This window comes from Sander lucioperca, chromosome 13, assembly GCF_008315115.2.
Source record: "Sander lucioperca isolate FBNREF2018 chromosome 13, SLUC_FBN_1.2, whole genome shotgun sequence".
Taxonomy (NCBI): Eukaryota; Metazoa; Chordata; class Actinopteri; order Perciformes; family Percidae; genus Sander; species Sander lucioperca.
The window spans coordinates 21,274,006-21,294,901 of record NC_050185.1 but is presented as its reverse complement, the minus strand read 5'-3'; the positions used below and the strand labels follow the sequence as shown (position 1 = coordinate 21,294,901).

The 20,896-nt window shown below is 38.9% G+C and overlaps 1 protein-coding gene and 1 long non-coding RNA gene across 4 annotated transcripts in view; both read right to left on the bottom strand.

Moving 5' to 3' along the window:
- The window catches only part of fstl4 (follistatin-like 4), a 232,548-nt gene that overhangs the window by 42,419 nt on the left and 169,233 nt on the right, over positions 1-20,896 (bottom strand). For all 3 annotated transcript variants that reach the window (XM_036008851.1, XM_031308195.2, XM_036008850.1), the window contains exon 7: positions 576-742. In XM_036008851.1, coding sequence (XP_035864744.1) covers positions 576-742 — 167 coding nt within the window. The remainder of the gene's footprint in view (positions 1-575; positions 743-20,896) is intronic.
- The window catches only part of LOC118496592, an 8,502-nt gene continuing 2,199 nt past the window's right edge, over positions 14,594-20,896 (bottom strand). The window contains exons 2-3 of the long non-coding RNA XR_004899186.1: positions 14,770-14,779; positions 14,594-14,604 (exon numbers count right to left, since the gene is read on the bottom strand). This is a non-coding gene — a long non-coding RNA (uncharacterized LOC118496592). The remainder of the gene's footprint in view (positions 14,605-14,769; positions 14,780-20,896) is intronic.

The window sequence follows — 20,896 nt, the reverse complement described above, 5'->3', positions numbered from 1 at the left end:
GTTGCCATCACCTCAGCTCCAGTCTCCACCTTAACACTTGACATTGTTTATCGGCTCATCATCACAGCAGACCAACAAGGCCGCTCATTAACATGCAATTAGTGAATTGTGATGCGGTGGTGAGTAAAGCAAGGCCAGCGCTGTGCTGTCACCTGTGCAGATGTGTCTAAACAGGAGCATGGCCACATAGTTCATTAAGCACTAAGCAAGCAATAATTCTACTGTTTCACGTAGAAAGCCGGGGAGTAAAACTGTTCTTTTTTGTCTGATTTCCTTCTTTGAATTTAGATTTTTTGTTCTCCTATTACTATTTTTTTTATCTACCCAAGTCCATGAAGAATCGTGCGGACATCTGTGTGGACGTCCATGTGCAGCCCAAAATTTGTGATTTTCAATCGCACAGACTGTGTGTGTGCTAGAAAAGCAAACTGGGCGCTTGTTTGGTGCACTTTATGTTCAACTGTGTTCCTTGTCAAATTCTGTAGCCATCGCCATCAACTCCAGTCCCACCATCATCACAACAGTGACAAACTACAGCATCAACCATGATAAAGAAAACAACAATGTGCACTCACGTTAATATCCTCCAGGTCCAAGAAGTTAAGTATGATGCCGTTCCTCTTCCAGATGATTGGCGGGCGCAGCGTACCCTGGATGGCACAGGTAAGGACGGCACTGAGGCCCACTGTTACCGTGGAGACACTGATCCACTGGTCCTCTGCCAGGCTCAACTGGACAACCTCTGTTAGAATAGTAAAGAGTATGAAGGAAAATGAGTGTTGGAGAGAGAAAATGGATGACAGAGAGGCAAATAAGAGATGATAGTAAGAAGAAAAGATTTTGAAAAATTAGAAAATCACAAATCAGAACGAGTGTGCTGATGTAGTGGAACTGCAGCCAAGCTGCAAGCATTCATCTCATTACTAGTGGACCAGGGAGGATAAACAGCTGTCCGGGAGTGAAGGATATTCAGTATGAAAAAAGACCACACGTCAGAGGACTCAAGCTAGCCAAATATCATTCTTCTCATTAAGGGAAATTTATGTTCATTGAAATGGCCATCCAATTCAATTCACCTTTACGGCAAATTAATAATTATTTTTCACTGGTTCCCCTTGGAGCCATAAATAGTGACTGTCGCCAAGCTGTGTGGCCGGGCACAAAATCTACAGTCACAGTTAGTCTGGAAACTTTGTCAGCTGCTGAACGTTTATTATTGTGGGTTTTAACTTATATTGGCCCCAATGTTTTAAGTAGACATAAAACAGTTTGAAAAGTTTTGCAAACTGGGTTATGCAAGATATACGGTAGGTGCAATCTATTCTAACAATTAAATCTTTTCTCATGACCTTGCATTGCATTACAACACCACCTAATTCTTCGTCTTCTTCTCATTTTTCCTTTCATTTTCTCTGTACACTCTATGCCAAAAAAAGTGACAAAATATGCTTAAAAATAATTTTAGTTTTTGTCTTAATTAAGTAAAAAAAAACAAATTGGTACAGTATACAACTGGGAAAGGAGCATAAATATGCTGATGACAGTGAGATATTATATGAATGTGGAGTTCAGGCACACCGACACTGACATTATATATGTCAGTGTGTGTGACCCTGGGGCAATATTGGCTGGGGACAGGATATACTTGGCTCAATAAATAAAGAAACACAGTCACCTGATATAAATCTAAATGGAGCCATCCAAGTAAACAGGGCATTTACTGGACTGATACTATAAACTGCCCTTGCTGCATGACTTTTCAGTACCAATATATTTAGAGAAGAAAAGATACACCATTAAGGATCTAACTAAACCAACAACAAAAAAGAGAGAGAGGAGCAGGGAAATTAAATCTCAGTCATTATGTTTGGAAAATGAACATCAATAGATAATACACATGCTGTGATTTACAAAGTAAATGCTTAGCGGTTCTGCACAAAAGAAACACTAGACCAAACAAAGAGTAATGCATACTAATTAACTTGTTCAAGTAAGTCAGCAATTCCCTGAGAAACCTGAATACAAGGAATAGGCTACCTGAACATACAACATTACATCAATCTATTTAAGTGAAAGAAATAGTATCCAACTATTTACTGACGTATCATTACAATAAATATGATGATGCCGATGAATGTACTGATCATTATGGTTTTTCGAAAGAATGTAGTCATTCCATTCTAAATAAAATTAGCTTCTACTCAACAATATAAAATCTGCATGGAGTATGGTCATTGTGATGGCATCATTTTACTGATGTGGTTTCAATTGTTGTAAAGAAATAGAGCATAATGATACCACATTTTCTGCATTTTAATCTCAATCAGCTGATTAGGATGCTCCTGCTATTCTCTGAAATAAATAGTTTAAAAAAAAAAAACTAATCATCTTGTTACTGTCAGACTTAAAAAATGTCCTTCCACAGCGGGGTTGTTTATTACTTTTAGCTCCTATGATTAACAAAGCAGTGGGCAATGAAGAACAAATGAACAAATTAAGTTGCAGAGTTGTTTCAGAATAAACTACACTGAGTTTACATTAATCTACCCTGGTGGTGTTTGTGCTGAAAACACTTGACAACTCTATCAAATCTAACCTATAATGACACAAGTACAAATAAAATCTAAACATTAAGATGGACCTTGAAGAGTTGATGACTGAAAGGCAGTGATAAAGCCAGTATCACAACAAGGTTTCATCTCAACACCCACATACAGTAGAAAACTATTTCACTGTCCAAACAGACTTCAAGTAGATGGCTAACAGACTTTGAAATGTTTGTGGGTAACTTCCTGTCCGGATCCGGACTTTGACAAACGCTGCTGTGAAAGACCCCTTGCTATTAGCTGTCTGTTTCACATAGCTCTACAGGTGATAGATATATCCGGGTTGACAGCTCGGTCTGTCAGTAATATTTCAGAATGCCTTGGGTACAGTACACTGCCAGGTCCAACAAAGTTATAATTCAGCAGAGCAGTAATTTGGGTGGCAGAACAGGCTTTGAGTGCCATGTGGACAGATGAGGGATGAAGCACAATGATCTGACATGGCTTGGAGGGGTGGTTCCAGGGTGGTACTGTGCATTGCGACTGGACCACATATCACGTTAAATTAAATAATTCAGTACATGGAAGCAAGACGTCAGGTTTGTTATGTATTTCTGCAGCAGTTCACTGTTCAGATGGACATCTAGTATGACTTAATATTGATTCTTTTTAAGTATAAAAGTAGGTATATAGCTTTAAAAGTTTGCTGGCGAGAACTGTCTCTTCAAAGTTCAGTCAGAGCAGAAGTAGAAACAGAAGCTAATTAATAGATTTTGGCAGATAAAACACTGACTACTGTGAAGGATGGTGGTGCTTTTAACAGCTACAGCAAATAAGTGTAAGTGTTGCCACAATGAAGTTGGAATGTGTATCTTGTGACATGGGAAAAAATAGTTTTATTTTTATTTTTAATTAACTAAAACCTTTATTTTACTACACTGACAGCAGTGAAAAGATTACATCAGCTCAAAGCCCCCAATGCAGGGCTGTAACACTGCTGTACATACCAAATTTAAATAGGAAATGTTCCATCAATTCAAAATGGGCAGCTGTGTTTAAATATTTTCTGCAACAGTCTGCCAACCATTCATATGAGGTCAGTCTAAACTTTCTGCTGATGTATTAGTCCTCACTTTTAAAGCTTGGCAGAAAGGCCATAGTAAAATTTACCTTCATGAAAGATGGACTAGTAGTGAAATTAATACTGACACTATGAACTTAATCTTGATGCCATCCAAACGTAACCCACTAAGGTACTGAGGAAAAAAATGTGATGAAAAATAAGCGTGTTAGTTAGAAAATGTGTTGATTGCTGTTCATGTCACTTTTCTTGGTCTATGTCATTAAGGGATGTTTCAAATGTTAAGATTTTCCAGTTGTATAATTCAAAACCACCATCTGTTGATTGCAGGTCGGTCTCTAGTGTTGATATCCAAATAAGTTCAATTTAACAGACACCTTTAATAAGGTTTAGTAGGCTTTAATGAGGCTTAGTTTTAAGTTCACAGACAGAGCCGACTACTCAACACTCCTTTTAAAAAGAGGCAACAATGTTTTCTCGTTTTTTTAGGTTGTAGGCATTTAAAGTCAGATGTGCACTTCCAGGCCTGTAACTTTTTAAGGTATTCTTTTTAGATTTGTGTTTTAGAATCTTAATAATTTTAAGATAGTGTTTGCAAATGTGTTTTTATTTGTTAAGTCTAATTTTATTGTCTGTCCAGCAATCCTGTTGGTGCAGGAGAATTTTCTTTTACAATGAGCCTAACTTTTCAAATGCATCAGAGTTGAATCTTGTCTTAACAAGCCACAGAAGAACACTGCCTACATAAAACACTGATCAAAATTGGCAAAGTCAATCATGATATATCTGATCATTGAATGAATAAAGACGACTATGAATCTGACCAAGCATTCAGATTTTGTTACTATAAATACATTTTTGGCGGTTCTCAAAAAGTAGCAACAACCACAAAGATTACTCCCACATTATGTGAGAGCAACTCTAAATCTGTTCAAACATCCTCCCATGTTCTGTGCCATTCTCAGATGACCCAGACTAATTGCATATCCACAGGCAGGGCGTGCTCTGCTCTGGCTGGCAGGGGAAGGTTGTCATGACATTATCTAGTTAATGATTCCTACAGTTCCCCCCCTTTCCCAAAATAGCTCCAATGTGTAAGTTAGTAATTGACTTTCAGGGGAATTCAGGAGCTCCAATGATCGATCAGCCCTGCTAACTGAGCTATGGGCGGGCTGACAGGGCCAACAGGGATGTTTCTGTATCCAGCTCTGAAGGGATTTACAGTACAGTGTGAGTAAAGAGATGAAGAAAGAGAAAAGAGAGGGAGCAAGGTAAATATTGGTAGAAAGATGTGAAGACAGAGAAAAGGATAGTTATATAAAAAAAGTACTTTATAAAGTAAAGTAAAATAGGGTGAATAAAACCAGTGCATGCAAGGAGAAAAGAAAGGGAAAAGAGGAACAAAACATCAGATAGGGAAAAAAAGAGAGCAAATTAGCAAACGAAAGAAAGAAAGACATGCCGAAAGATGGACCGAGAAGACACAGGGGCATAAGAGAAGGAGTAAAAATGTGTGTGCATGTGAGACAGGAAGAGAGACAAATTTGATGCAGAGCACGTAGAAGATCTCCCAGGGAATAACTAATGCGGTGAGCTCAAGACTGCAGCTGAGAGAGTTGTCCCTTTCCACTTTCATGAGACCAACCCCTCATGAGCTGGAGTAAGACATCAAGCCACAAAGCAGAGGAGCAGAACACCATTACTTTTTTTAGAGGGTAGGACAGATAACATCCTGACTGTAGACTAGAAGAGAGAAAGAAATATGTAGTAAGAAGAGAGGCAGAGTGAGGAGGAGCTAGAGAGAGAAAGACAGATGGAAAGAGGGGAGTAGTGAGGGGCAGAGAGCGAGGATGAGCATCAAGCTTCGAGAATGCTTGATTGAGGAATGGTAAAACAGAATATCATTGGACTCTTTAGATTGAATCTCCCTGTATGGGTACTTTGCCCTTTAAGATAATATCCGATATGACACATAGTAATTGTGATGCAAATTGAAATGAAAAATGAAAATACTGTCGCCTTTACATTTTACCAGAAATACAAGAAAGGTGTGCAATTGGTTATGATGAGCTTTGGGAGAAAAATACTTATGTTAACATTACCACTTTTGACCACATGATGGATGTGAAAGTGCTGTAGTAACTTACAATATTAGCTTTTCGACTTAATTTGATAGAATATGATTGCTAGTCAACAAACTTGCAATTCATGACTTATGTATTTTTTAACAAATGAAACCCACAATTTAATAAAAATCGGAACCATATAAAATTGTTAAAGACGCTCTTCTTTGTGCCCGAGAAACCTATGTAGAGTATGGTTTCATACAGAACATGAGGATTTCATGGAGCCAAGGCTTGCAGATTTTGCATCCCCTTTTTCGTGTATCAAAAGTTAATGTTTGCCACTAATTGGAGCCTTAGGGATGTACCGATCCGATACTGATATTGGGCCATACAGAACCTAATAGCTGGATCGGGTATGGTGACAATGGGGCCAATCTATTTAATTCAATTCTGTTTTTTTGTATTCGCCCCCGCCTACTTGCGCACACATGCGAAGAAAAAAAACACACACACACAGACGCCACAGCATAGCATGCACCCTAACTTACCAGTAGCCTGCAGCTGCACTGTTCAAGACACCATGGCCACTGTCGGATATGACGGAGAAACAGCATGACTAGGGATTTCCTCCTGCTTCCCTAAAGTCACTGGCGTGGCAACATTTTGACTTCCCCATGAGTTATGTAACGTTAGGCTAAACAAACAAAAGCTCCAACTGGATTTTGTGGTGCTTTCAGGTGACGCTCGTAAACTGATGTTGCGTTCAGGTGCTTCACGTAATGATGTTGTCTTATTCATAAAAGAATGATCCCAGTCACTTCCACACAGTGAGTCATACAGCTTATTAATTAAACATTAGTATTGGATCGGTACTCCTAATCGGTCGATACCTAAAGCCCAGGTATTGGTATCGGAACTCAAAAAGTTGAATCGGTGCATCCCTAGCTGATATCAGCACTCTGTAAGCATTATAGTGATTTGCAGGTAAAAAATATGTCTATGTGTCTACTACCACTGGTCTAAACTTGGTTGAAAAGTTATATTTGGACACTTGGCATACTTGTAGCTGTTACAACAATGTTTCAACAGCATTTTAGTGACTACGTATCAACATGCAACAGGTTCTACAGGAACACTTGGACATATTATCAATTAGTGAAAGCAGTGAAAATGCAAAATATGCACGTTTACAAGTGAAATGCCACCAAAGCAGTGAATGCTTGTCAACTTCGCCTTCTTGTCTGGATTAGACTGTAAATTCATCAGAATGCTAGATGGATGATTCAGCCCAACTGATGCCATGTACACACAGATATACACACAGAAAGAGCCACACACATACATCCCACATTACAAAACCAGAGTGCTCTCTCTCTCTCTCTCTCTCTCTCATTGAATATAAGCCTTAGTATGTAGAGGGGCTGTGTGCCACTCACTCGACAAGTACATTCTCCTCCCTTCATGTGTCATGTATGCAAATATATGCATGCCACACTTTAAATATTCATTTTTGACCCTCATGAAAAAAATATCCTCATTCGGTTTCGTTTGGTAAATTAAGATTCAGGAATTAATCATTAAGCTCATCACTGAGTGAAAAGCATCTGCTACAGTAAATGGCCTTCATTTGCTAGCCTGGCAAACTACTTAGCATTTGAGACTTGTAGGATTCAGTGTAGTCTATATCCTTGACGTTTCACTTCCGGGATTGCTCCGTTGCCGCCGGAAAATCGGCAGGATTTCACTCATTTAGGCCGGATATCCATTGCCTTGGGCTTCCTTTGTGTTGGCATTTTAAACTCCAGTCGATTTATGAGGACTATGGTTTCTCAGATCTCTGCAAAGTAAATCCAGAAAGCTAGCTAGACTATCTGTCCAATCTGAGTTTTCTATTGCAGGACTAAAACAACTTTTAAACGTACACGTTCCACCAAAACAAGTTCCTTCGGAGCTTATTTTGCAGCAGCACTGCAGCTTTTCTCCGATGCTTAGCACCGTCCAAGATGATTGTGATTGGTTTAAAGAAATGGCAATAAACTAGAGCACGTTTTCCTCCCATCCCCGAATGCTATGTGGACTAGCCAGACTCTCCTCCTGCACACTTTGGAGGAGGGTCTGGCAAGGCAAGACTAGATTCAGAGTAACCTCATGCTGGTGTCATGCTTACACTTGGGTTAGCCCTCAACTAAAGGCACGTTTTAACCTTCTTATATACTGTCTATGGTTTTAACAGGCAGCAAAATGGATTTTCTCATTGTTGCTATGCAACCACCAAAAAGTCATAACAACAGGCAATCTTAGACCACCAGGCAATGCAGCACACAATATTACTGTGTGTAAGGCTGTGGTTAAACACAGGTTCCTCACCACAGAGTGTGCTTCCAATCACAGGGACACATGCTGGCTCTGGATCACCTTTTCCTGTGTTCTAACATCAGGAAAAAAGCTTGGAACCCAAAAGCAATAAATGCAACAAAGTAGTATACATTGATACATGGTGATGCTTAAAGAATGTAGGTTGCGTTTGTGCACTAAAGGTGTGCTTATATATGTGCACCAATGTATCTTTGACATATATTAAAAAGTTAGCAACCTCAAAAGTAAAACAAAATCTTTGCCGTTCTGCTCAGAAAGAGGCTAACTCTAATCTAATCTAAAGATGCTCTGTTTACACATTGTTTTACTGATTTATGCTGAGAACGTAATCTCTTTGAAATTGTAGAAACTACTGCATGTTTTACTACACGACTGCTTGTGATAATGTCCTCTGTGAACAGACTGACACTGTTGAGTTTGTACAGTACATGTAGGGAGACAGGACTCCCACTGGGAGCTCACAGTTAGTACAAATGATCTTGGTGTGTCACTGTGCATTCAGTAAGAGGACTGCTCTCTGCAGGTGGGCTGCAGCTATTAGACAATATATCATCCATGTTTCAAACACACTGACATGTAAAATATATTCATATAGTGTATATATACTGCATAAAATAATATTTATGGTGTCTTGTTGTCTTCTGTCTGTAAATTTTAACCTGTACTAATGTCTTGCTGTTTCCTGTTGCTCAGGTTTGAAAATATCTCGCAAAAGGACTACAGTTAGCACTGCAGGCTGGCTAACACTGACACATTTACAGTAAATGTTAAATAATGTGCATTGTCCTAAATAAATAAATGAAATACAATGTCATGTTGTATATCATACTGTACATGCACACCCATTTTCTCAGTAAATCAATAACTATGTACTCTTGGGCAGTTATTTTTATGCATACACTGTATATCACATTACATTTTTCATTTATGCACACACACACACACACACACACACACACACACACACTTACTTGAGCTCTCTGCTCTCTCTTTGACAGTGCAGGGGTGGTGATTATTCATGGGGGGGAGATGGGGATGAGCAATCAGCGGCCAGCTCATTAATCACACTGGATGCAGACCCTTAATCTCCACAGGTATAGAGGAATCCTCTGCTGCCGCTCCTCATTGCTTCTCAAACTTCACTCCTCTCTTTCACCCACCGTATCATTTTCTCTCTGATGCTTTGTTTGCATCCTTGGCTATTTCTCTCTGTCTTTGTCCTTCACAGAGTCTCTCACCCTCTTTTCTTTATCTCTGTGACTCCATGACTCCCTGTAAGTCTTCCTTTTTTGTCTCACTCTTTCCTTTAATTTCTGGTCTTAATCTGCCTCTCTCTCTCTTCCCTGTCATTCTACTTAAAGTGCCTCCTTGCGTGGCTGCCTCTCAACTTGCCAGCAAAGCCGTGATGGTGCTTCTTCTCCAGTAGGGCCCCTTAACTAGGCAGTGAACAAGCCTTGTTAGGATCACAAAAAGAAGCCAGAGAGTGAGCCAGTGGAGGAAGTGTACAGTAGGAGTGTGTGCAGAAAGGAGTATTTTAAAAAGTGTTCCATGCTGTATTAATAAGCCAGGAGCACCAGTTTGGCAGGAGATCTGGCTCTGCTTGCTCTCCTTCTGCTGCCGCAAAGGCATTTATAAAATAAGGTTGAGAATACTTCCCTTCACAGCAGCTAGATGCGTATTTTTGAAACAATGGGTGAATTGTTTTGGTTATAAGTTGGTTAGAAGCACTGCTGTTCTACCACTAAATTAAAATAAAATAATTGTGAAGTTGTTTTTCATTTTATCAAACATTTCCCAGAACAGAACCCACAGTGCGATATGAAATAGTTATATTGTAATATTATACTTCTCTTTAAGATATATAAAAGATACTTCAGCACACTGATGTGAGATCCACTAGTGGAGTTAATGCTTACAAAAAAAACATTAAAGGGTTATATTATACTCCTGTTAAGATATACATATATCTTTTATATAATAAGATACTTCTCCAGCACACTGCTGTGAGAGCTACTAGTGGAGTTAATGCTTACAAAAACCCCACTAAAACTTACCCTTCTGTTGTCAACAATATGTATTACTCGAGATCTACCACAGTTGTCCTGGAACTGCAGAGTTCCCAGGTCATTCAAAGGGAACAATTGTCTCCATCGCATTACTTTATGACCAATTTTGCAGGAACAGGCTGCTGACAACAGAGCCCATTTCTAAGATAGGTGTTGCTGCTAACGACCTGAGCTCACTACAAGGTGACAGTGTATTTACAGAGGACGAGGCTCAATAATGAACCAGCATCAATTGGGTAATGACAGGGCAGAACACACTTTACTGTGTCATTCAATCCCTAAGGGCAGAAGTAACCTGTCGGGAAAATGAACAGATTAATTGCCTATCTGGAGGGTTCACAGACAAGTAGTAGACCTCCAAACTTTGCAAATACTAACTTTTATCTTGTTACTATACACTGAGTGTTATTTTGCAGCTTATAGCCATGTTTGTCATTTGAAACATAATCATTAACCTTTTCTGCAAAGTCCCTTTAATGCCAAGCCTGTAAATGACCACATGCTAATACAGTTAAAAGGAAAGTTACACCAATATTGTCTTCTAAGCATGTCACTCTCTGGCAATATCAAATTGCATTGACTGAGATGAAAGAAATCTTGTAGGTTATCATGTTTTTTCACAACATTTCTTTTAAAGAGCACATAGAAAGAATTCGTCTTTTCCGACCCTTAAATGTTGTTATAATGTTGTATAGTTATGTTAAACGATACCAAAGTGTCAACTAATGAGGTAAATGCATTAAAACGTGAGCCCTGCAGGCAGCTTGGGTTAGCTCTGCCCAGCTCTGAACGCTTCGGCTCTCATTGGGTCTCAGTGGGGTCTTTGAATTTCCTGGATTTGAGAAAGAAGCTAAACCAAGCTTTCAGAGGCGCTGCAAAAAGTGCACCGATGACGGTAAGACTTTCCCGACGATCTACATAGTTTATTGTCTGGTAAATAACGTCAGGCTGCTCTATAGGTGTCCTGAATCAAAAACTAAGACCAGAAAAGTACAGAACACATCTGTGCTTTTCTATCAGTCTTTTCCCAAGTAATTTATAAGGCCTTCCAAAGCATTTCCAAAATCAAGTAAATTTCATATACTGTAACTCAAAAAATAAGTGAAATGTATAACAATGACCTTCCTTTCATTTTAATCTGTATTAGCCTATAAAATACATAAATCTGACTACAAGCTTTCTGGGAACTTGTCCATGCTCTAACCTAATACATATAATTATTGAAAATAGAGTATTTATGTACCCAGTTTGTTTTCTAAAAGTCTACAGTATTATCATAATGTAAGGGTTAATGCCCAACGAGGTGTCACGGCAGTTGCTGGTTGTATTTAGCCGCTACAGACCTCTGGGACGCTAGCTACGAGTTCCAGTTGTTTAGCCGCCAATAGGTGACCGCGAGCCTGCTACAGGCACTGCCACACGAGGGTCCTTTCAGAGGCCATGGAAGTTGAGCACCACGTCGTGCTATTTCATTTTGAGATTATTTTCCATTGGTATTATATCCATGGTATTGAAAGGGGAATTTAATTCTTGCATATTTATTTTTGTTGTGCATGATCAACCCCCCCCTGCCCCCCCCATAAAACTGACATTTTAAGTCTCAAAGGCCAAAAGAGTCATCCTGCTCTGAGAGGCTTAATGGAAACAAGCTGACAGTCTAGAGCTAATCTCCCATACTTCATTTGGCCGGATGGGACCCAATTCATTAAAGCGATACTTTCATCTGATAGCAGCATAAGATCTCTGACAATCTGAATAATCTGTCATCTTTATGGAAACAAAAAAAACACCCTCCCCTCTTTCTCTCTCCCTAGCTAAATCTCCTACTGTAAACTGCAAAGGCATTTCCTGACAGGGTTGGCTAAGTGGACTTTCTCATTTCAAAGCCCTTACAGCCTTGGGGAGGATGAGGGTAAAAGAGATTAGTGGCCTACAGCAGAACTCTGCACTGCATGAGCCACAACTTGACCTGACCTGAGGGTCCACCTCAATGAAGACAGAATGCACAAAGAAATGTACCGAGAGCTGTATGTGTGTGTTTGGGTCGATGCATCTGAACAGGATTGTATGTGTTAAAATGCAGCTTGATTTATGTGCGGGGAAGAATAAAATCTATCTACGTTTTTTTATGCAGACACATGCACACATTAACCAACAACAGTCTAATTGGAGCTGCAGGACAGAATAGAAAGACACTTTTTTTTTCTTCAGAAAAGCACCCCAAGAGGTTAATACACTCTTATATTCCAAACTTGTGAAGTGGTGAGAGGAAAACACTTGATACTGTATTTTAAATTTGTTACAGCACAATTTAGAGAGGTTATGTTTTTTGTTCTTCAGAGAGAAAGAGGCTAAATGTGAGGAAAAACAGAAGCTAATGAGACTACATCAACAGACACAAAGGAAACAGTCATACATTGTTTCTCTTTTATTTACTCTCAAATAAAATACTGGAACAAAGTTATATGCTCTGTTTTTGCATTGATAATACACCATTGTATTCTGTCAGAACAAATGAGTGCTATTTTACACAGTGATAAATTAAAAACACTTTTTGAGCATTAGACTTTACATTAATTATTATTAGACTTTTTAAGATCACTAAGCAGGTTTTCTATAAAGTATAGACACTAGGTTGTCCATGTCCATGTTTCAACATAGGAGTCCAATGGTTCTTAAAGAAGAGACCAAAGTCCTACAAAGTCCTATCCTGCATTGGATAGGACAGGAACTGCCCTACCAAAACAGATGTGATACATAAATGGAGTGATAAGGAAAACCAGCATATTTGCTGCAATCTACTGAGCAGCTTCACATGATCAGTTGGGTTAAGACACCCCACTTAATGGCATCTTGCCAAATTCAGGTAGATTTTTGATTATACAAATTTGCTTTCTAAACACTGGGGAGATGCCTGTGGCCAGCTTAGCAAGTATATCTGAGTCACTTATGATCAAAACTAAAGGATCTCTGATGTAACCACCTCTGCAACTTAGTAGGGTTGGGCGATATAATATATACTGTGAGACGATAAGACATTTGTCAACCGTCAACCAAGCTATCATGTGGATGTACTAGGTTATTATGGGTATGGTTACAATATTTGATTTCAATAGCAAAACAAATCTAATTAGACCCTTCCTGCCTTGTACAATACTCACTTATTTTCTATTCCACACTCTTAGTTTGAAACACAGATTTTCTATTAAGAACTTATAGTCTTCAAGCCAAGATACTCAACTGATATTCACACTATTTTCTCAAGAGTTGACAAACCTGCTCTAAAGGCATTGATTGTTCAACTGTTTTCATAGGCAGCAACAACAGCTTTTAGGAGTGTAAGTTAAAGTGGCAACATTTAAAAGTTAATATAAGCCAAACTTTTGAGCATGGGCCAGATCGAGCAGTTACAAATAATTACAACTGACTAATGTTAAAACCTCTGAATACATAGAGTTCACCAGTAGGTATGATGTAAAACATCACCAATGTGGCCTTGTTCTTGCTTTCAAATGCTGACCCACATTACATCTGTTAATAAAGTCTGTGTCTCTGAACTAATTTAATTAAACTAATGCTCCCATAACAGAAACCTTCATTAAATCTTAAAAGACATTTTATCTGATAAAAATCAGTGTATTGAAACAACCCGATTTGGAAAAATATATATACTTTTTTTTTTGTATCTCTACACTCCTTTTCTCCACACGCTCACATTATCAATTGATCAGTGTAAAATACATTTTTGTCTTTCTTTTACACCTTGGTAAAATGTAGGCTAATTAATTAGCAGAAACGTGAACTAAATGGGCATTGTAACACAGCACCATTATAACCACTAGCAGGGTTTTTAAAAAGCTGCTGATGAGTTGATGAAGTTGATTAATTGCTCCATATTTTCCCCTGGAGTCTCGCTCTACTGTGCAATAAATTATGGGAGAATAAAGTTTTTCTACATCATGCATGCACCACACTACCAAATTATTATGGATCCTCCAAGCATGACAGCAGTTTTATAAATAATTATGAAAGTTTCAGGCAAATTCCTGCATGCTTAATGGTTAAACTATGCAGCATAGCGGCTGAAGGGCAGAACTGTCGGCTTAAAAAGTGATTTGATCCCCAACTGGACCCTCTCCATACGGATCTGACCTCAAGTAACAAGTAACCTGTGTGTTCACAGAAGATAGTATATTCTAATGTTTGTCATACACTGGCTGTCCCACTAACAATGCATGTGTGAGAAAATTGACCAAAGGTATATTTTCTGCATGTTGCAAAATGGTGACATACTAGAAGCTCAGCCATGGCTGATTCAGACCTTTTATTGATCACAGTCTCTATTATGAGTTGTAAACAAAGTTTTTGAGAAGGCATGACATGTCCAAATGGTGATATTCTCTTTCTGGCTCTTCTTTATGGTTTTAGGCCTCTGCTCTTTGTTTGAATGTGTGGAAGAAGTGGTGGACCTACATGTTTTCAGCACAACATTGTACTAAAGAAGCAGCTTAGTTTTTGTCAAAGACCTTTATCAGACAATAAACAATGCAACAAGTAGCATATTTATATAAAATCACAGGCTGCAACAGCTAATCACATTGTTTTGTGTTCATTGTCTGGCCACACAAGTATACATGTGCCCCCCTTCTGTCTCTTTGTCAGCCATCTCAGTGTGTTCACTGCTCATGCATGTAGCATAATTTCTGATTTGGACCTTAGTTTATAAGAGCTGCATTATTTTGCCCAGTTAACTATTAAATGCGTTCATATTCAAGTGACTTGTTTTACACAGACATTGAAATTTGGGTAAATTAAACCCTTAATCGCACTCTCTTGTGCCTAATTTGCTTGGTCCCTCACAGGGGGGAATCACAAAAATGTGTGATGAGGCAAAGGTGAAAATACAACCATCTCAGGGAGTCCACCATCATTAGATGTCAACATCTTACACACGTTTTACAGAATCACATTAGATTATGTCCAATTTATTCAGAAATGTTTGTCAGACCGAGATATGGCTGTCTCTCTGCCTCCGAACCAGTGCAGTCTACAACCCACTGCAATCCTGATTGTCATAGCTGTGTTCAAGACATCAGGGCATTAAACTTAAACGCTTCTGAATTTTTTTCTGGATTTTTGATGTGTAGTACAGCATCAAATTGAGGTGTTCCACATGCATGTAGCTTGTAACTGGGATTTAGCCTGGCAAAAAACTGCATCATCTTGGTACAAAAAAAGCCTCTGAGCTTTAACCTTCAAGCCAGCTCAGCACATGTTGTTTTAGTAGGCTGGGTTGAATAGAAGCTTGTTGCCAAAGGAGATAGGGAGTAACAATAACACGCTGCTGGGAGCGTGCAACATTGAGCTGAGCCGCAGAATCAGACCTCACCTCTGAGAATGAAGACTTTAGAGATTTGGGATTACCTGCTCCTCTATCATCACCCTCTCTCTCTCTCTCTCTCTCTCTCTCTCTCTCACTCTCTCTCTCTCTCTCTCTCTCTCTCTCTCTCGTACACACTCACACTTCAAAATGTTCAGCTTCTGATGCTGTCAATGCACTTTCAAGGTCTACTAAACAAAAAACTGTCTTTGGAAATTCTTTGAAAGCCACTAAATGATACTTGCTGCAAGTGTGGGTGCTTTTAAAGGAGTGATGCACAGCAATTCTAACAGATCAGGAAGGCTCTGGCTTACTGTATGGAAACCGTAAGAAAACCAATCGAAACTTCTCTCAGGTTTCATTTAGTTTGGTTTTCCATGAAATCACCTTTAACTCAAAGGATCTTACACACAAGTGTTCTGTTGTCACTTCAGATCCATCGCAATGTCAAAGACGGTATGCATAATTAATATCAATAAAAAATGTCATCAGTAAATCTTTGCTTTTTGCAGTTTATTTGTGCTTGGTGTTGTGTTATGCTGCACAGCTGTTTTTTTGTGGATTCATTTCCCTAAAAATTACACATTTGGATACCTGCAGTGTGCCACAGATGTGAATATAAATTACTGGCTTTCATTATAGCATCTGGAACCTTAGTGATCAAGATAAACATGACTAAAATGCCTACCTGAATGCTTTTTGGAGTGCAAAATGTACTCAAAGCTGCCAAACTCTTGTAACTATTGTACCCTTCATCCTTCCTCTTCCTCTGGTACCTGCTTTGTGTTTCAGCCTTACCCACTCCTCTCTTCATCCTCACTTCTACCTTCCTCTGTCCTTGTCATCTCTCATACCCTCCACATCTCCCCCCACAGTCTTTACTGCTGCACCAAACTACACATGCAACTGTGTATTACCTACTCTTGTTTTCTCCTCCCTTTTCGCTCCATCCTCCTTCTCTTCCTCAGAGTCCCTGATTACTCCTTACCCTGTTGCCTCACCCCAGCACTGTCGTCCTCTTTACCTTGACAAACACGTGGAAACATGTCATTATGCATCACCTGCTCTTTTAAATCCATTCCATCTCTCTGTCTGTCTCCTTTCTCCACACTTTTGGCCCCCTCCCAAATCCCTTTCTCTCCTTCCTCCCTGGTAAACACATGAAAACAGGCAGCATCAACAGGATACCATGAAAGTCTTTTTGCAACTCCTCCGCATTTGTAGTCCTTATTATGATGAAACACAGTTTCATCCTTTTGAATATGGAGGAACTAAAATGAATAGCCCCTAAGGTGTTTGTTTGGGTTTTGGATTTGTGCTATTGAGCTATTTGCAAAATAAGCGTTTCAGCTGGGAGCCACCACATCTACTCACTTGTACTCTCTCATTCTTTTCCTCCTTTACCCAGTTACACTCTCTTTCAACCCGTTATGAGATCTGAGTGTTTGTTGTCTTGTTTGTCTAGTTCAGCTTAGTGTAGTCAGGGCTGGCCTCTGTTCAGTTCCACCGTACAAACAGTGGAGAAAACAACTCCTATTAAAACATAACCATATCACTATAACCAAGCCATCTGGACCAACTCGCTGATGATTTACACAGAACAGATGTTTGCCTGAAGAAAACAACACTCTGAGTGTATCTATGGGAAACATTTCTTACTTTCTCACACAGAAATGTTGCAACGGCAGCGTACCCAAAACAACTGAGGTTATCCAGCCATAACGGATTATGTGGTTGTTCTCTAACCTTGTTGGGTTTTTTTTTTTTTTTTATGAATCTGCAGCTATATTCTTTTTTCCCCTTTTGCTTTCCATTTTTCTGCTGTGTTTATCTCCTTTGTTCTGAGAGAACATTTTGAAAGCTGATGAAGGTGAATGCTGGAGGGGATTTTGTTGAGGAGATGAGAGAAGAAAAAGGAGGAAGAGTAACACTCACATTCAAGCACACACACACACACACACACACAGAAGCAAACTCACATCCATATGGACACACACTTGTTTGAAATTGCAATAAGAAAAAAAGAGGGAGAAAGGGGGGATTGTTCCACCAAAGAGGCAAGAGAAAGAGCAAATCAATGGAGGCATGATAATGAATTATTTCCACGCCAGAGAGGGCGTTAGAGGAGAGAGATAAAAGCAGACCACATGCTGCGCCACTAACAGCCTGGGGGCTGCTGCCTGTGAATTATTGCTGCCCTCGGGACCAGTCGGTTGCAAAGGAAAGAGGAAGGGGAAAAATAGAAATAAGAAAGCTGCAAAGAGATGGGGACCAGAAAAGAAATGTCGGAAAGGGGAATAGGTCAAAGCAAAGCCCCTCGAGTCCCTGCAAAGCATGGATTTACATCTCTATTGCTAATTAGAGACATAAAGATGAAATTAAAGTGGTGGAAATGAAAGAAGGATAGATAGATGAGGCTAATGGAGAAGCAGGGTATGGGGGGCAGTGTTGGATGGGATTATTCAGCATGTGTTATGGTCTGGTGAAACAGTAAGCGTGTCACCAATGAGAAGTCATGTTTTAATGAGCCTTATATGATGTTCCAGATGTACCGTGACATTTTCCCCCATTACAAAATGATCTGCACTTAGAAGGCCCAGATTATTCAGCTACTGTCAGTTTTAGGGACGAATGAATTACAAGTGCAATTTGTACTTTATTGCATCATATTTAACATACCCAAGGCAGACATTTGTCTAACTCCTCTCTTTGTTCTTCCTCAACAAAGACATCCTGCTGAGATTGTCCCAATTTAAGTGCTTGATTCAGATTAAGCCTTTACAACTTAATGAAAAAGTTGTGGGAAGTATATCAATATATACTTGAGATATTTAAACACAACGTTGATGACTAATTAATGGTTAATATATAAATATGGGATACATTAAGACCCAATCCGTGGATACAATCTGCTTGCGGCTGATTTTAATGTTACCAAACTTCTTATTTAATTAATATACTTTTTAAAAGGGAACATTTGTCTGGAACTTTTACAGTTTCATACATCATTCATCTGTGACGTTAAATACTTTTTGCTTTACTCGCTGTTGTAATTTAGATTAAGGGTGCACTGACTTTGCTTCAACTTGCCTCATCTACTTTGTTTATTAATTCACTGTTTCCTAAAATTTGTTTTAATATCCCTCAGAGAACATGTCTAAATTCAATACATTCAGCTGTTGTTTTTTAAGTCTAGGTGGAGAGAGCAAACGCAATAGTAAGAGCAACAGAAGTAAGTACGTTTTACCAATTGAGCAGATTATCAGGCTATAATTGCCCCCTGATTGTATTTGGTTTTGTTAGGCTGACACAAAAACCGTTACTTTAATGTTGAAGTTTTAGACAGCTAGTTAGTTTGTTTTTTTCTGCTATAAAACTCAAAATGTTAAGTCTAAAGAAGTTGACCATGCAACAACAGAATAAGAAATCACACCTTTAAAAGGCAAGGTACATCACCAAAAGTGTTTCATTTCTTACTAAGATGATGTGTTTAGGGAGTATTTTCAGTACCTGCGATTTTTATGTAATTGGTCACTGGGAGAGCTCTCTCTGTATTACATGGTAATTAACAGATCCATATTAGCCCTAGTACAAACAAGTGTATGTATTAGTTAGTAGGGTGGTAGTGTGGTTTGAGATACGGTCCCCTCACAGGTTTGGCTGATGTATGTCTACAACAGCTATTTTCAAATGTTACTGAGCAAGACTTTGAATCACTGACTGCTAACAAACAATTAGAAGAAACAATTCTACTATCAAGGAACATCAGATAAATGGTATAAATATAAATGCCATGGTGTGGACTAGGGAATTTGTTGAGATTCTGAACAGAGGAGTGTTCACTTCTTCAGTTTGGCCAGACTGGCTGTAACCCCTGCTTCCAAGTCTTTATGCTAAGCTAAATTAATCGCCTCCTTTCACCAGCTCCATACTGAATGCACAGACATGAGAGTGGCATTGATCTCCTCCTCTAACTCATGGAAAGCAAGCAAATAAGCGTGTTTCCCAAACATTTGGTTTACTAATATAAAAACCCAAGGACAACATTTATTTTCCACGTTAACTGAGACTAAGACTCCAATAATGACTGCAACAAAGTAAAACTTTCCTCTGCGGTTTCTGTGACTACACCCAGACATACTACACTTTGTTGTTCTATCACATCGTTGCACACACAGTAAGTCTAGCGTGACAGAAGTTTACAAAGCATGGATGTCTCAGTTGAGGGTTTCACTTAAAAGTGCTTCATAGTGCCTCTGATGCTGCACACGTTAAGTGTATTTGTAATATAAAATACATTTATGGCCCACTGTCTCTTGATATCCTTTAAGGAGCACTTACGTTTTTCATTTAGATGCAGAATACATGACAGTAAATCATTGCTTTGTTGCTTATCAAGGGCTTCAACAGACAATGTCCAAATGTCTTCTTATCTTTTCATTTTTGCTTTCCCTTTCCTTATATGTTTCCCCCTTGTATGTACTAAAGATTTCCATCTGACTGCAGTGTTTACTCTCCGGGATAATACAGTCTATATCTCACACCACACTAATACATCATCAGTTGTTGATTGTGTGCAGGGTTCATATGGCTTACTTTAACTCTACCTCTTCTTTACCATCACTGTTCTGTACCTCCTCTCCTCTACTTCAGGGAATTAGATTAGCTAAGTGTTGTACTAAATGAATGATTCAGACATTAAAGAGACAGCCACAGTTGCCATGACGACTCACTGGGCATCTCTCACTATTGTATTCAGAACCGATGTCTGGATGACCACTGGCTGTAAGGTGTTATGTGAGTATGTGAAATGCATGCATACATAAGTGAGTACATAAGTGCCTGTATTTGTGAGGTAATTATGCAGTATTGGCAAGATATGTTTAACAGGAAGTGGCTAAACATAAATGATGAGAGCTGAGAGAAGAAGCCATAACAGATATATCATAATACAGTTTTCCAATTATAAGTAATAATCCAATATATCAGCATATAAAATAAGTGTACATTTTGCCACTTTCTATTGATTGATGTTACCTTAAATTAATTCAAACTATATCTAGTCAATGAAAACTGTTTATTTGCTGCTTTCAACAGATGGCAAAAAAACTATTCATTTTGATTAATGTGTTCCTACAGGGCACTAAGGTTCTTTTTCACTTTCTCTGATCGAAAATAGCTTTACTTTTATTTCCTTTAAAACAATAATGCAAACATTGCTGTCCCTCTGACCCAACCGACTAAAAACTGCCCAACTGATATGTTACTGGTTTGCAGTTTGCTTTATGTGCCATCAGAATATCTCATTTCCACAGGAAATCGATCTAGTTAAAGATGCAAGATACTGTTAATATGCGGTTTCATTACAACTGTGATGAGCA